Genomic DNA, 14,987 nt, shown 5'->3' with positions numbered 1-14,987 from the left:
TTCATTGCCCTGAGCACATCTCGGACATGCTTGGTTGATGGCACCTCCATGCCCATAGAGTTTATCTTAGACTGGCAATGCTCCCTCATAGCACTGTGAGGCTAAGGATTTCTGGATGTTATCTGTCAGTCTTGGGCGAAAAGTTCTCCAGAAGAGAGTGGCTTGTCTTTGATGCACAGGGCCTCCCCAAGAATATTGTCTCTTCTACCAATCACTAATCTTAATAATGTGGAGGCACATGGCCTAGTGGTTAGAGCAGCGGACTCGTTATCGAGGGATCGCGAGTTCAAATCTCAGACCGGGCGATGTGTGTGTTTATAAGCGAAAACACCTAAGCTCCACGCGGTTCCAGCAGAAGGTAATGGTGAACTTCTGCTGACTCTTTCGCCACAACTTTCTCTCACTCTTTCCTCCCGCATCTTGTAGCTCACCTGCAACGGACTGGCGCCCCGTCCAGGTGGGGAACCTATATGCCAAGGAAACCAGGAAACCAGCCCTTATGGGCCAGGAATGGCTCGAGAAGGAACAAACAAAAATCTTAATGATAATAATAATAATCCTTTCTACCTTAAGTACAAGGCCTGAATTTGTGGGGAGGGGAGGGTTAGTCAATTACATCGACCCCCAATATGCAACTGGTACTTATTTAATCGACCCCCAAAATGATGAAAAGCAAAGTCGACCTCGGTGGAATTTGAACTCAAAACATATAGATTGATGAAATACCACAAAGCATTTTGTCTGATACAGTAGCTATTCTACCATCTCCCCCACCTTAGTTTGTGGCACAATTTAGGAATAAATAGGACAGATAATTAATGTAAACTCATGAAGATCTTTATCTAACTACATGACCTAATATTGTGATGGAGGTTAAATGCTTTGGACAAAACCAGATTAAGACCTGGATTAGAGGCCTGAAACACTTAAAAGGTTTTGGTGTCGACAAATATATTTGCAATTCAAAGTGTAAACAATAATAAACCATACTCTTTTACTCTTTTACCTGTTTCAGTCATTTGACTGTGACCATGCTGGAGCAACGCCTTTAGTCAAGCAAATAAACCCCAGGACTTATTCTTTGTAAGCCTAGTACTTATTCTATCAGTATCTTTTGCCGAACCACTAAGTTATGGGGACGTAAACACACCAGCATCAGTTGTCAAGCGATGTTGGGGGGTGGGGGACAAACACAAACTCTTGGCTTTATTGAGAAAATTCTATAGTTTGTAAGATATTTGTTGTTTTTCTTCAATTTCTGCAATTTCAACCAATCACTGACGTCCATTGAGGTAAGAAACATTCTGTGCCGTATGAATATGTCCCTCGTTTAAGAGATTAGGTTTATTTACATTTGTGAAGAAAAAAAGATACCCTTCCCCCACCCCTAACCCTAACCATAACTAACCCTAACCCTAAAACAGATTGAAATGCAATAGATTGATTCTAGGGTCATAATTATGGGTGACAATTTCATATGACACTGCTAGAAAAAACTGCCTTTCAAAACGAAAAGATCCGAAAACTGCTTTGTACTGTGTCTTATCTTTGAGTCAACCAAAGTTCTAAGCATGAAAAACTGGAGTCAGTAAAATCTATGGAAGCCTAGTAGAGCAACCGTTCTTGATGATAAGGATAGAGTTAATCCAGTGCTACACAAAGCTGTGGTCCATGGACCAGTGCCGGTCCACAAGCCATCAGCTGCTGGTACACAGCAAGTTTCCAGAAAAGAAAGAAACATTGTAAAATGCTTATGTAATATTGTATAATTTGTTTACAAAATAAATCATCATCATCATCATCGTTTAACATCCGTTTTCCCTGCTAGCATGGGTTGGATGGTTCGACCGGGATCTGGGAAGCCAGGAGGCTGCACCAGGCTCCAGTTTGATCTGGCAGTGTTTCTACAGCTGGATGCCTTTCCTAACGCCAACCACTCCGTGAGTGTAGTGGGTGCTTTTTATGTGCCACCGGTACAGGTGCCAAGGGAGGCTGGCAACGGCCACGATCGGTTGGTGCTTTTTATGTGCCACTGGCACGGGAGCCAGTCAAGGCGGCGCTGGCATCGACCATGTACGGATGGTGCTTTTTACGTGCCAGGTGAGGCTGGTAACAGCCACGATCGGTTGGTGCATTTTATGTGCCACTGGCACGGAAGCCAGTCAAGGCGGTGCTGGCATCGACTACATACAGATGTTGCTGTTTACGTGCCGCCAGCACAGGTGCCAGGGGAGGCTGGCAACGTCCAATAAGATAAAAAAAATTGTCAACTTTTATTATAATCATTATATATCAGGTTATCCCATAAGTTCTGTCCAATTTTGCCTTTTTAAAAATTGAATGAAATTTAATAGTGTTTTAGAATGTCTAATGGAATTAAAAATTATTTTTACGCATTTGTGTATATTTAAACTAATTAAATATTATGTTACAGAATAATAGAATTAAAATTTCTTTGATTAAAACCCTTTCTAACATAGAAGTATCCAAAGAGCATTTGAGGCACATAATGCTTTATGAGTACAAAAACGGAAACCCTGCAGCCGAAGCGACTCAAAACATACACTTAGTTTAGGGGAAAGAATGCTTGAATGAAAGAACTTGCAGAAGATGGTTTGCAAAATTCAGAAGCGGAGATTTCAGCCTTGGAGATAAAGATCGAATAGGACGTCCAGTTGAGTTTGATGATAAGCTCCTTGAGGCATTACTTGAAGAAAATCTTGCATTATCAGTTGAAGAATTGGCAATAAAGCTTAGTTCAAGCCATACAACTGTTCATTGTCATCTCAACAACTTGGAAAGGTTCCTAAACTTGGAAAATGAGTGCTTTATGAATTGTCCGAAAGCAACTGCAAATTCTGAGTTGACATCTGCTCTTCTCTACATTCTCATGAACTCATTTCACCCTTTTTGGATAGACTTGTGACTGGTGATGAAAAATGGATCTTCTATCAAAATGTTAAACATCGTAAACAGTAGTTTGATAAAAGGGAAAATGCTTAACCACAACTGAGAAGGGAACTTCATGGGAAAAAGGTTCTTCTCTATATCTGGTGGGATTGCAAAGGTGTAATTCACTTTGAATTGTTACCACCTAATGCAGCAATCAATGCTCAAGTCTTCTGTCAGCAATTAGAGCGTTTGAACCAAGCTTTGAAGAAAAAAAGACCCGCTTTAGTGAATCGAAAAGAAGTGATGTTTCATCAGGACAATGCGCGACCCCACACTGCAAAGATCACATGTACGTTGTGGCTTGCTGTCAATAAATCAGCCTATGATTTATTGCTGAGCCGGCTCTGTTTGCTTTCCACACCACCATCTGACAACCGGTGATTGTTTGTTTACATCCTCATAAAGCAGCAGTTCGACAAAAAGAGACCCAAGAGAACAAGGGCCAAACTCTGAAAATAAAAAAAGTATTAGGATCAATTTGTTCAATTAAACTCTCCAAGGCAGTGCCCCAGCATGGCCGTAGTCCAATGGCTGGAACAAGTAAAAGATGGCGTGCCTGTGTGGTAAGAAGTTCGCTTCCCAACTATATAGTTCGGGGTTCAGTCCCACTGCATGGCACCTTGGGCAAGTGTCTTCTCCTTGGTCTTACCAAAGCCTTGTGATTGGATTTGGTAGACGGAAACTGAAAGAAGCCCATTGTGTGTGTGTGTGTGTGTGTGTGTGTGTGTGTGTGTGTGTGAGTGTGTGAGTGTGTGTGTGTGTGGTGTGTGTGTGTGTGAGTGTGTGAGTGTGAGTGTGTGTGTGTGTGAGTGAGTGTGTGTGTTGTGTGTGAATGCCTCTGTGTGTGTGTGTGTGTCACCACCGCTTAACAGCCGGTGTTGGTGTGTTTACGTTCTCGTAACTTACTGGTTAGGCAATATAAAGTACTAGGCTTTAAAATATATATCCTGGGGTCGATCTGTTCGACTAAAAACCTGTCAAGGCAGTGCCCCAGCTTGGCCTCAGTCCAAAGGCTGAAACTAGTAAAAGCTAAACGAATACCATTTAAGTTTACTGTAGAATTCCATGGACAGCGAGGCCGACCAATGGAGAAGTTCTTAAGCAGATCAGGCCGAAAATGTCGCTAAAAGCTAGGATCACCAAGCATAGATTGGCATATTTTGGTCATATTATGCGGAGAAAATCCCTGGAGAAGGACATCATGCTCGGAATGGTCAGTGGCAAGAGAGGAAGAGGCCGACCAAGAACCCGCTGGCTTGACACCATCAAGAGTGAAACCGGAATGGACATAGCCAATCTGAAAGAAGTGGCCCAGGATAGAACTGACTGGAGGACACTGATCCATCGAGTGACCGGGAATCAACTTCGACTGAGCGGATAGATAGATAGTAGAATGATGGAAGCACTCCGTCGGTTACGACGACGAGGGTTCCGGTTGATCCGAATCAACGGAACAGCCTGCTCGTGAAATTAACGTGTAAGTGGCTGAGCACTCCACAGACACGTGTACCCTTAACGTAGTTCTCGGGAATATTCAGCGTGACACAGTGAGTGACAAGGCCGGCCCTTTGAAATACAGGTACAACAGAAACAGGAAGTAAGAGTGAGAGAAAGTTGTGGTGAAAGAGTACAGCAGGGATCACCACCATCCCCTGCCGGAGCCTCATGGAGCTTTAGGATGATGTTATGGTAAATAATAATCCCCTGCGTCAAACCCAAACACGGAACCAAATTACTTAGGTCTGATATTAAGTGTAAGAGGGGTGGGAAACATTGGAAAAATTTTTGCAAAAGAGAGAAAAAGGAGTGACAGCTATAAAATGTTGGCAAGCTCTGGATTAAATCTTGGCCATGTGTTTTACTTCCTAAACTATTATGAGATGAGAGATGAGGTCAACCCTGGCAGGATTAGAATGCAGAACTTAATAAGGACAAAACCATTAACAGGCTAATATGGGAGGCTATTACAGAGGCATTCGATCTGTTAGAAACGGCAGCCAAACGTCTCTGAAATCATACCCTACTGTCTTTAAAATTGAGCATCTTGAAGAATGTGGTTTTATACACGTTGTGTTTAAAGAGAAAAGGGATCTTTTCGGTTTGAACGGCAGTTTTTCTAGTGGTGTCATATGAAATTGTCACCCATAATTATGACCCTAGTATCGATCTATTGCATTTCAATCTGTTTTAGGGTTAGGGTGAGGGAAAGGGTATCTTTTTTTTCTTCACAAATGTAAATAAACCCAATCTGTTTCTTAAACGAGGGACATATTCATACGGCACAGAATGTTTTTTTTACCTCAATAGACATCAGTGATTGGTTGAAATTGCAGAAATTGAAGAAAAAAAAAAGGAGTGGCTGTATGGTAAGTAGCTTGTTTACCAACCACATGGTTCCGGGTTCAGTCCCACTGCGTGGCACCTTGGGCAAGTGTCTTCTACTATAGCCTCGGGCCGACCAAAGCCTTGTGGGTGGATTTGGTAGACGGAAACTGAAAGAAGCCCGTCGTATATATGTGTGTGTGTGTGCGTGTATGTTTGTGTGTCTGTGTTTGTCCCCCTAGCATTGCTTGACAACCGATGCTGGTGTGTTTATGTCCCCGTCACATAGCAGTTCGGCAAAAGAGACCGATAGAATAAGTACTGGGCTTACAAAGAATAAGTCCCGGGGTCGAGTTGCTCGATTAAAGGCGGTGCTCCAGCATGGCCGCAGTCACATGGCTGATACAAGTAAAAGAGTAAAAGAGAGTAAAGAGAAGAGATAAAACGGTTAATGTTGGAAGATGATCTGGTCGTTCAAGGTTGACTCAGGGCTTGATTATGAAATTATCGATGTAGGACAAGTTTATATTTCCTGTTGCTATTGTTTACTGAGAAACATTTGAATCGTAGAACCGTGCAGCTTTGGTTTTGTGGTTACGCGAGACAATAAAGTGCCCCGAGAAAAGTAGATAAGGAGAAGGAAATTAGGGAAAGAAGAAATATAAAGAAGAGAGAGAGAGAGGGAGAGAGAGAGTTAGGAAAAGAAGAAATATAAAGGAGAGAGAGAGAGTTAGGAAAAGAAGAAATATAAAGGAGAGAGAGAGAGAGAGTATAGGGACAATGAGTGAGGAAAAGGAAAAGGGAATACAAGCTGTGTATTTATAGTGAGGGGTGAGAAGGTAAGAGGGAGAGAGAAGAGCGGAGAGAGAGAGAGGGGCAAAGAGAAAGTATAACGGAGGGGTGTAGATAAAAGAGGAAGAGAGAGAGTATAGGGACAATGAGTGAGGAAAAGGAAAAGGGAATACAAGCTGTGTATTTATAGTGAGGGGTGAGAAGGTAAGAGTGAGAGAGAAGAGCAGAGAGAGAGAGAGAGAGGAGAAAGAGAAAGTATAACCGAGGGGTGTAAATAAAAGCGGAAGAGGGAGTGTATGGGGAGAATGAGTGAGGAGTAAGAGGAGTGAAGAAAAGGAAAAGGAAAAGGAAATATAAGCTGTATATTTATAGTGAGGGGTGAGAAGGTAAGGGAGAGAGAACAATAGAGAGAGAGGGGGAAAGAGAACGTACAACGGAGGGGGTGTAAATATAAGAGGAAGAGAGAGGGGGAAAGAAAGAGTGAGGGTGAAAGGTAGAAAGGAAAGGCGAAAGTCGGGGAGGGAAATGGGAAAGGAGTGGAAGATGAAGGAGGGAAAGATGGGAGCGGGGAATTGTGAGAGAGACGGTATGGTTTGAGAGAGAGGGGGAAGTAATGAGAAAGAGAAAGATAGTGAAGGAAATGTGAAAGAGGAGAGTGAGGAGGAGGGAGACAGAAAAAATAGTGAAGGAAAGGGGGAAAAAACGAGAGAGGAAATAATTATTTAATAGCGAGAGAGAGGGGAGGAGGAGGAGGAGGAAAAACAAAGAAAAAGAAGGGTGAGAAAGCAGAGAAAGTATTTAGTAGACAGAGGGAGGGAAGGTGAAAGCAAATAGAGAAAGGGAAAGAGACAATAGAGAGTGAAAAAAGATAGAATAGAAAGCGAAAAGGAGGGTGAGAAAGCAGAGAAAGAAAGTATTGAGTAGAGAGAGGAATGGGGGGAGATGAAAATAAATAGAGAAAGAGAAAGAGACAATAGAGAGTGAAAAAAGATAGACTAGAAAATGAAACGGGGGGCTGAGAAAACAGGAACGTGAAAATATAGGTTAGGAGAGGGGGAAGAGGAGAAGATGAAAACAGAGTAAGGAGAGAGAGGGAGGTGAGAGAAAAAGTAGAATAGATAAAACAGACAGAGAGGGAGGTGAGAGAAAGAGTAGAATAAATAAAACAGAGAGAGGGGAGGTGAGAGAAAGAGTAGAATAGATAAAACAGAGAGAGGGGGAGGTGAGAGAAAAATAGAATAGAGAAAGAGAGGTATATGAAAGATAAAGTAGAGAGGAAGAGAGGGAAAGAGCGATATGAAAAATAGATAGAGTAGAGAAAGACAGAGTGAGAGAAGCGAGGGAAAAGGAGGTAGATACAACAGAGAAGTGAAGGAGGGGGATGGAGAATGTTAAAGAGAGAAAGAATGATGATGTAACTGAGAGAGAGGGAGGTGAGAGAAAATGTAGAGAGGAAGAGAGGGGAAAGAGAGATAAGGAAAATAGATAGCGTAGAGGAAGACAGAGAGGGAGAAGCGAGGGAAAAGGAGGTAGATACAACAGAGAAGTGAAGGAGGGGGATGGAGAATGTTAAAGAGAGAAAGAATGATGATGTAACTGAGAGAGAGGGAGGTGAGAGAAAAAGTAGAATAGAGAAAGAGAGGTATATGAAAGATAGAGTAAAGAGGAAGAGAGGGGAAAGAGAGATATGAAAAATAGATAGAGTAGAGGAAGACAGAGAGAGAGAAGCGAGAGGAAAAGGAGGTAGATACAACAGAGAAGTGAAGGAGGGGAATGGAGAATGTTAAAGAGAGAAAGAATGATGATGTAACTGAGAGAGAGGGAGGTGAGAGAAAAAGTAGAATAGAGAGTAGAGAGGAAGAGAGGAGAAAGAGAGATAAGGAAAATAGATAGCGTAGAGGAAGACAGAGAGGGAGAAGCGAGGGAAAAGGAGGTAGATACAACAGAGAAGTGAAGGAGGGGATGGAGAATGTTAAAGAGAGAAAGAATGATGATGTAACAGAGAGAGAGGGAGGTGAGAGAAAAAGTAGAATGCAGAGAGAGAGGTATATGAAAGATAAAGTAGAGAGGAAGAGAGGGAAAGAGCGATATGAAAAATAGATAGCGTAGAGGAAGACAGAGAGGGAGGAGCGAGGGGAAAGGAGGTAGATACAACAGAGGAGTGAAGGAGGGGGATGGAGAATGTTAAAGAGAGAAAGAATGATGATGTAACTGAAATAGAAAGTAGTGGTAAGAGGAAGGGGCGGAAAAGTTTGTTTGATATCACTCCGCTGTATTTTGTTATTCTGGGGAAAGTTGAAAGTTTTGAGGTTTTTGTAGTGAAAGCAATTAACTACCTGGTATAGTTTTTGCCTGTTTTGATTATTATATAATTAATCATTTACTGATATTTCAGTATATTTTGAAAATAGAGTGTTGTGGGTTTAAAACCAAACCAGACAAAACAATTTTAACTTATTTTTTGTTTAATTGGGATATCAACAAAGAAACGAATACCTCTTAGTTTTGGATTTAAAGAAAAAAGTAATTAAAAAGTTATGGAAGTGAAAAAGAAAGTTTACGGGATCCCTCGATGGCGATTCGACTTTATATTGTTAATTACTGTTGTTTGTTGTTGGTCTTTGATGTTGTTTACAACACCAACAACAGCAAAAGAAACGAAATCAACAACCCCAGCGGTAACGACCCCAAAACCAACGTCGGAGCCACCTTCGAAATGTAGGTATTAAACACTCTTTGAACACTTCACCTATATTCTACACATACACACGTGTGTGTGTGTGTGTGTGTGTCATACTTTAGACCCCACTTATAATCTATATATTGTTTATCTATGTCATCGATCTATCTCTCTATCTATCTATCTGTTTGCCTATCAATCTGTTTATCTATCGATCGATCTATCTATCTGTTTCTATATCTGTCCGTCTATCAGTCTGTTTATCTATCGATCTATCTATCTATCTATCTATCTATCTATCTATCTATCTATCTATCTATCTATCTAAGAATCTATATATCTATCTGTCTGTCTCTATATCTGTTTGCCTATCAGTCTGTTTATCTATAGATCTATCTATCTATCTATCTGTCTATCTATCGATCGATCGATCTATCTATCTGTCTATCTATCTTTCTATGTCTTTCACAAATCTTTTGACACAGAACTGGCAGCGAATTGGCCGAGTCGTTAGGGGCGTTAGACACACTGCCTCGCGGTCTTTGTCCTAGCTCTCTACGCTCTGAGTTCAAATCCTTCCAGAGCCTATTTTGCCTTTCGGGACTAAGTAAAAAAAATAAAATAAATAAAGTCCTAATCAAAAGCATTAGATTGGCAAAACAATAAAACCATCGGACTAGATACGTTGCGACACTAGTTTATTTGGTTATTTTTATGTTCTAAATTCAAATCCTGTTTATAGCCCACTTGGATGGTTGACATCACCCATCACCCAGTTTAACCGTATTACCTAACACCTTGGACGCTTTTATTGGACTTCCGCTGTGTTGCAAGCATTCGGGACAAGCCCCTTCATTCAGAGTACTTCCCACGAGTCTTGAAAACCCTGCAGCTGTCGGGGGCCCTATCTTCCCTCCTGGCTAAAAGATTTTAAAATGTCTAACCTACCTAGAAGTCTTGTCTTCCTAGTTACAGTTCGAGCTTAGCTGTTAAGTCTCTCTACTTGCATATCTATCTATAATTAGCCATTTGTCTTTATAATTATTTGTCTATATACTTATCTACTGTGTCTATGTATCAGTTCTACTTGTCTCTCTCTCTCTCTCCCTCCACACACACGTACACGCCAGTGTATATATGTGTTTACAATCTAAGCTTAAAAATGTTTATATCACCTTTTGCTAATGTGTCTAACTTTTCCTCCTTCTTGTAAAGCCCCCTTCAACGTATCTATAACGATCGATCTCGCTCACTTTTTCTGTTTATATATGTGTATGCATATTTCTGTATCTAAGAATGTATTTATGTTTGTATCTACGAATATATATATGTGTGTGTATTTATATGTACGTCTTATCAGTTCCACCACTTCGATTTTATTTCATCCCCCCTACAGCTTCGTTATTTATATCTATACCCTCTCACACCCGTTTTATTTCTTCATTTAGCTCTTACTAGCAGCATAGCCCGGCGTTGCCCGGGTATGTAAGAGCCCCTAGTAGGCAACGACTAATCCCAATCTAGTTCTTTCCCTCTAGGGAACGAAGGCGCATGTGTAGGCTGCAATGTCTTCTCTTCACTCGAATACTTCTATGTATACGATGTTCCTAGCTGTCTCCCGACAGAAAATGTGTTGCATATAAAAAGCTTAGATTCTCGACCCCATGTCGAATTTATCGATTTTTTTTTCAGAACTGGGGGAACTTTTCAAAATTTTCGCTGCGTTAGTTTTGAATTATGACATTGGGCTATGTGTGTGTCAAGTTTCATCAGAATCGGTTGAAAGCCGTGGTCAGGGTGAGGGTACAACCTGACTGCCACACAGACAGACAAACTGCCGTTTATATATATAGAGATCACATGGTCTTCTTCCTCCACCCCACCTAAATGCCTAAATACCTATCTTTGACCGACGCCAAATCAATTCTTTATGGTTTAAACTGTTGCCATGTGTATTGTTAAAAGGGCCTCTCCATTTTTTTAAACACCTCTTTCTGATAATCTTCCCAATAAAACCAATTAAGAAAGTGTCAATACGGCAGTTCGATCAGCTTAAATTGGCAACAAAATTTTACCCAGATCTGGAAAAGGACAGCCACATTAGATTCTATTATCCCCACATATAGGCGTAGGAGTGGCTGTGTGGTAAGTAGCTTGCTTACCAACCACATGGTTCCGGGTTCAGTCCCACTGCGTGGCACCTTGGGCAAGTGTCTTATACTATAGCCTTGGGCCGACCAAAGCCTTGTGAGTGGATATGGTAGACGGAAACTGAAAGAAGCCCGTCATATATATGTATGTATATAGTTAATCCAAACATGAAAACACAAAGAAAACACAACGCGAGGACATGGAACAAGTATAGTTTTATTCGATGCTCAGGAAAGAAAGAAGGAGGATTTAACGTTTCGAGCGGAGCTCTTCATCAGAAACATAGATGTATATATATATATATGTGTGTGTTTGTGTCTGTGTTTGTCCCCCAACATCGCTTGACAACCGATACTGGTGTGTTTACATCCCCGTAACTTAGCAGTTCAGCAAAGCGACCGATAGAATAAGTACTGGGCTTACAAAGAATAAGTCCTGGGGGTCGATTTGCTCAACTGAAGGCGGTGCTCCAGCATGGCCACAGTCAAATGACTGAAACAAGTAAAAGAGTAATAGAGTGTCTGAGAGGGAAAAAGAGAAGAAAAAAGATTGAAGAGCAAGGAGTGGAGTGCCTTTTATTGTTGGTCTGCTCAATCAAGTCTGCCCTGGGAAAAAACACAAAATGTGAGTCAACAAGGAAGTGTCTGTCATCATTCTGTATGTTAGAAAAAGTAGCTGAATTTTTTCTAAAATTATACATCTGTGTTTATTTATCACGGAGGTTTGGTTCCATAACAGAAGGTAGTGATAAATGAATCATCTACATGCATTTTGTAATCTGTGAAGGCACATGGCCTAGTGGTTAGAGCAGAGGACTTGCGGTTGAGGTATCGCAGGTTCAAAACTCAGACCGGGCAATGTGTGTGTTTATGAGCGAAACACCTAAGCTCCACGTGGCTCCGGCAGTAGGTAATGGCAAAACTTCTGCTGACTCTTTCACCACAACTTTCTCTCTCTCTTTCCTCCTGCATCTTGCAGCTCACCTGCGATGGACCGGCATCCCGTCCAGGTGGGGAACCTATACGCCAAGGAAACCGGGAAACAGGCCCTTATGAGCCAGGCATGGCTCGAGAAGGAACAAACATGCATTTTGTAATTGGCATGAATGGGGGAGTCATTGACACTAAATTCACTATTCATGGGCCAAAGATTCCACTATCACATATTTCCTTGATCATCTCTCAAATATGAAGAAGGCGTCTTCATATTTGAATGAATGGTAGATTCATTGACACCAAGTTCGTGGCCCACAGCAGTGAAGCTTCCTCTTTTACTTGTTTCAGTCATCTGACTGCAGCCATGCTGGAGCACCACCTTTAGTCAAGCAAATCAACTCCAGAACTTATTCTTTGCAATCCTAGTACTTATTCTATCGTTCGCTTTTGCTGATATCTCTAGTAATCTAAAATTGTGTATAAACTCTATATTTGAATGAACAATTTTAAATACTGTTGGATTTTTCTCATAAGGTATTGGAATCTTACATATAGGCGCAGGAGTGGCTGTGTGGTAAGTAGTTTGTTTACCAACCACATGGTTCCGGGTTCAGTCCCACTGCGTGGCACCTTCGGCAAGTGTCTTCTACTATAGCCTCGAGCTGACCAAAGTCTTGTGAGTGGATTTGGTAGACGAAAACTGAAAGAAGCCCGTCGTATATATGTATATATATATATATATATATGCGTGTGTGTGTTTGTGTGTCTGTGTTTGTCCCCGTCGCATTGCTTGACAACCGATGCTGGTGTGTTTATGTCCCTGTTACTTAGCGTTTCGGCAAAAGAGACCGCTAGAATAAGTACTAGGCTTACAAAAGAATAAGTTCCGGGGTCAAGTTGCTCGATTAAAGGCGGTGCTCCAGCATGGTCGCAGTCAAATGACTGAAATAAGTAAAAGAGTAAAGAGAGATATACCATTCTGCCTAAAAAATGGATCTACAAATTCAATGTCCCTACATATCTCACATCTATTTTCTTTCTTCCACCTCACTCTCTATTTTGTATCCCATCTAAATTAATTATTACTTAACCATCCTCTCACACCGTCTCCAATGAAGGGCAACCGCTAAGTTACAGAGACGTAAACACACCACCACCGGTTGTCAAGCAATGTTGGGGGGACAAACACAGACACAAACATATATATATATATATACATATATACGGCGGGCTTCTTTCAGTTTCTGTCTACCAAATCCACTCACAAGGCTTTGGTCGGCCCGAGGCTATAATAGAAGACACTTGCCCAAGGTGCCACACAGTGGGATTGAACACGGAACCATGTGATTCATAAGCAAGCTTCTTACCACACAGCCACTCCTTTTCTTGATCATCACCTTTTCCTGTAGAGAATCTACTCATTTCTTAGGGTCAGAAGCCTTCATAATTTTTTCTGTGCACTGGTCCCATGTCAATGTGTAACAAATATGTAAATCTGTACAAAATCAATACTCAGCGGTGGTGCCCCAGCATGGCCGCAGCCTTTGGGCTAAAACTTTTTTAAGGATTTAAGGATTTAAGCCACAGACTCCTGTAAACACAAGCGATAGTTAATGCATTCTGGGTAGCTGAGCATTGTGGGTAGTTAGTTGCTGGGGTACGTTTTTGTAGCAGAATCTTTGATTGATTGCCAATTTGTGTTATCATAGATAAATCCATGATAAGCGTAACATGGTTCACAATTGAAGGTATCATGTTATCCAGATCAGTGATGAATGAATCAGTGATAAACAAGTCTACATGTACCTCTTTGGTTTAATAAAAAATGAACACATTGGACAATGCAGCTGTAGATGTTTGAAGAAATTAGGACTGGATTGTCATGGTTGGAATCTTTAATCAAAGCTCTGTTCTTTATTACAGAAGATTCTTAAGGCGGCAAGCTGGCAGAATTGTTAGCACACTGGGTGAAATGCTTAGCGGTATTACGTCTGTTTCTGTGTTCTGAGTTCAAATTTCACCGAGGTCGACTTTGCCTTTCATCCTTTTGGGTTTCATAAATTAAGTACCAGTTTCAATAAGGAGGTTTCGTAAAAGTAAATATCCCAAAAATATATTTGGAATTACAGTACACTCTTGTAACTGGTGTCAAAAACAATGTGGTATCACATTGTCAAAACAATGTGGTACAGAGACAATTGTATCTGGTGTCAAAAACAATGTGGTACAGAGACAATTGTATCTGGTGTCAAAAACAATGTGGTACAACATTGTCAAAACAATGTGGTACAGAGACAATTGCATCTGGTGTCAAAAACAATGTGGTACAACATTGTCAAAACAATGTGGTTCAGAGACAATTGTATCTGGTGTCAAAAACAATGTGGTACCACATTGTCAAAACAATGGGGTACAGAAACAATTGTAGCTGGTCATGAAAGATGTGCTAAACTCTTTCTTTGTCATCTTATTTGGATTATATTTTACTTTTCGGCGCAATGGCCCAGTGGTTAGGGCAGCGAACTCGCGGTCGTAGGATCGCAATTTCGATTCCCAGACAGGGCGTTGTGAGTATTTATTGAGCGAAAACACCTAAAGCTCCACGAGGCTCCGGCAGAGATGGTGGTGATCCCTGCTGTACTCTTTCACCGCAACTTTCTTCACTCTTACTTCCTGTTTCTGTTGTGCCTGTATTTCAAAGGGCCAGCCTTGTTACTCTCTGTGTCACGCTGAATATCCTCGAGAACTACGTTAAGGGTGCACGTGTCTGTGGAGTGCTCAGCCACATGCACGTTAATTTCACGAACAGGCTGTTCCGTTGATCGGATCAACCGGAACCCTCGTCGTCGTAACCGACGGAGTGCTTCAAAAAACTTTTCACAAGATCCACACACTGAATATACTGGTGTGATACCCGGATTTTCTACACCTGCAGAATTTATCATCATCATCATCATTTAATGCCTGTTTTCCATGCTGACATGGGTTGGACGGTTTGACAGAGCTATTTTCATCATACTTGTGGCTATGGCGAAAGAATGTATCTGGTGGACGCATCTGAAAGGATTAGAGACAAACACTTTCTTCTCTGGTCAATCTCTCATCAACTACTTCAAGTATCACTTGAAAAGGAAAGTGAGAGAAGAGAGGCAAGT

The 14,987-nt window shown here is 41.4% G+C and overlaps 1 protein-coding gene across 3 annotated transcripts in view; it reads left to right on the top strand.

The window, feature by feature from the left end:
• Positions 1–8,269: 8,269 nt before the first annotated feature.
• The window catches only part of LOC115225896 (pituitary tumor-transforming gene 1 protein-interacting protein), a 50,808-nt gene continuing 44,090 nt past the window's right edge, over positions 8,270–14,987 (top strand). The window contains exons 1-2 of one of the 3 annotated variants that reach the window (XM_036514765.1): positions 8,270–8,407; positions 8,542–8,784. In XM_036514765.1, coding sequence (XP_036370658.1) covers positions 8,604–8,784 — 181 coding nt within the window. In that variant the 5' untranslated portion in view covers positions 8,270–8,407; positions 8,542–8,603. Of the gene's footprint in view, positions 8,785–14,987 lie in introns of all 3 variants that reach the window. The other 2 variants (XM_036514768.1, XM_036514767.1) reach the window with 2 other exon arrangements.

This window comes from Octopus sinensis, linkage group LG28, assembly GCF_006345805.1.
Source record: "Octopus sinensis linkage group LG28, ASM634580v1, whole genome shotgun sequence".
Classification (NCBI taxonomy): domain Eukaryota; kingdom Metazoa; phylum Mollusca; class Cephalopoda; order Octopoda; family Octopodidae; genus Octopus; species Octopus sinensis.
The sequence above is the reverse complement of the archived record's forward strand: the minus strand, read 5'-3'. Positions and strand labels throughout refer to the sequence as shown.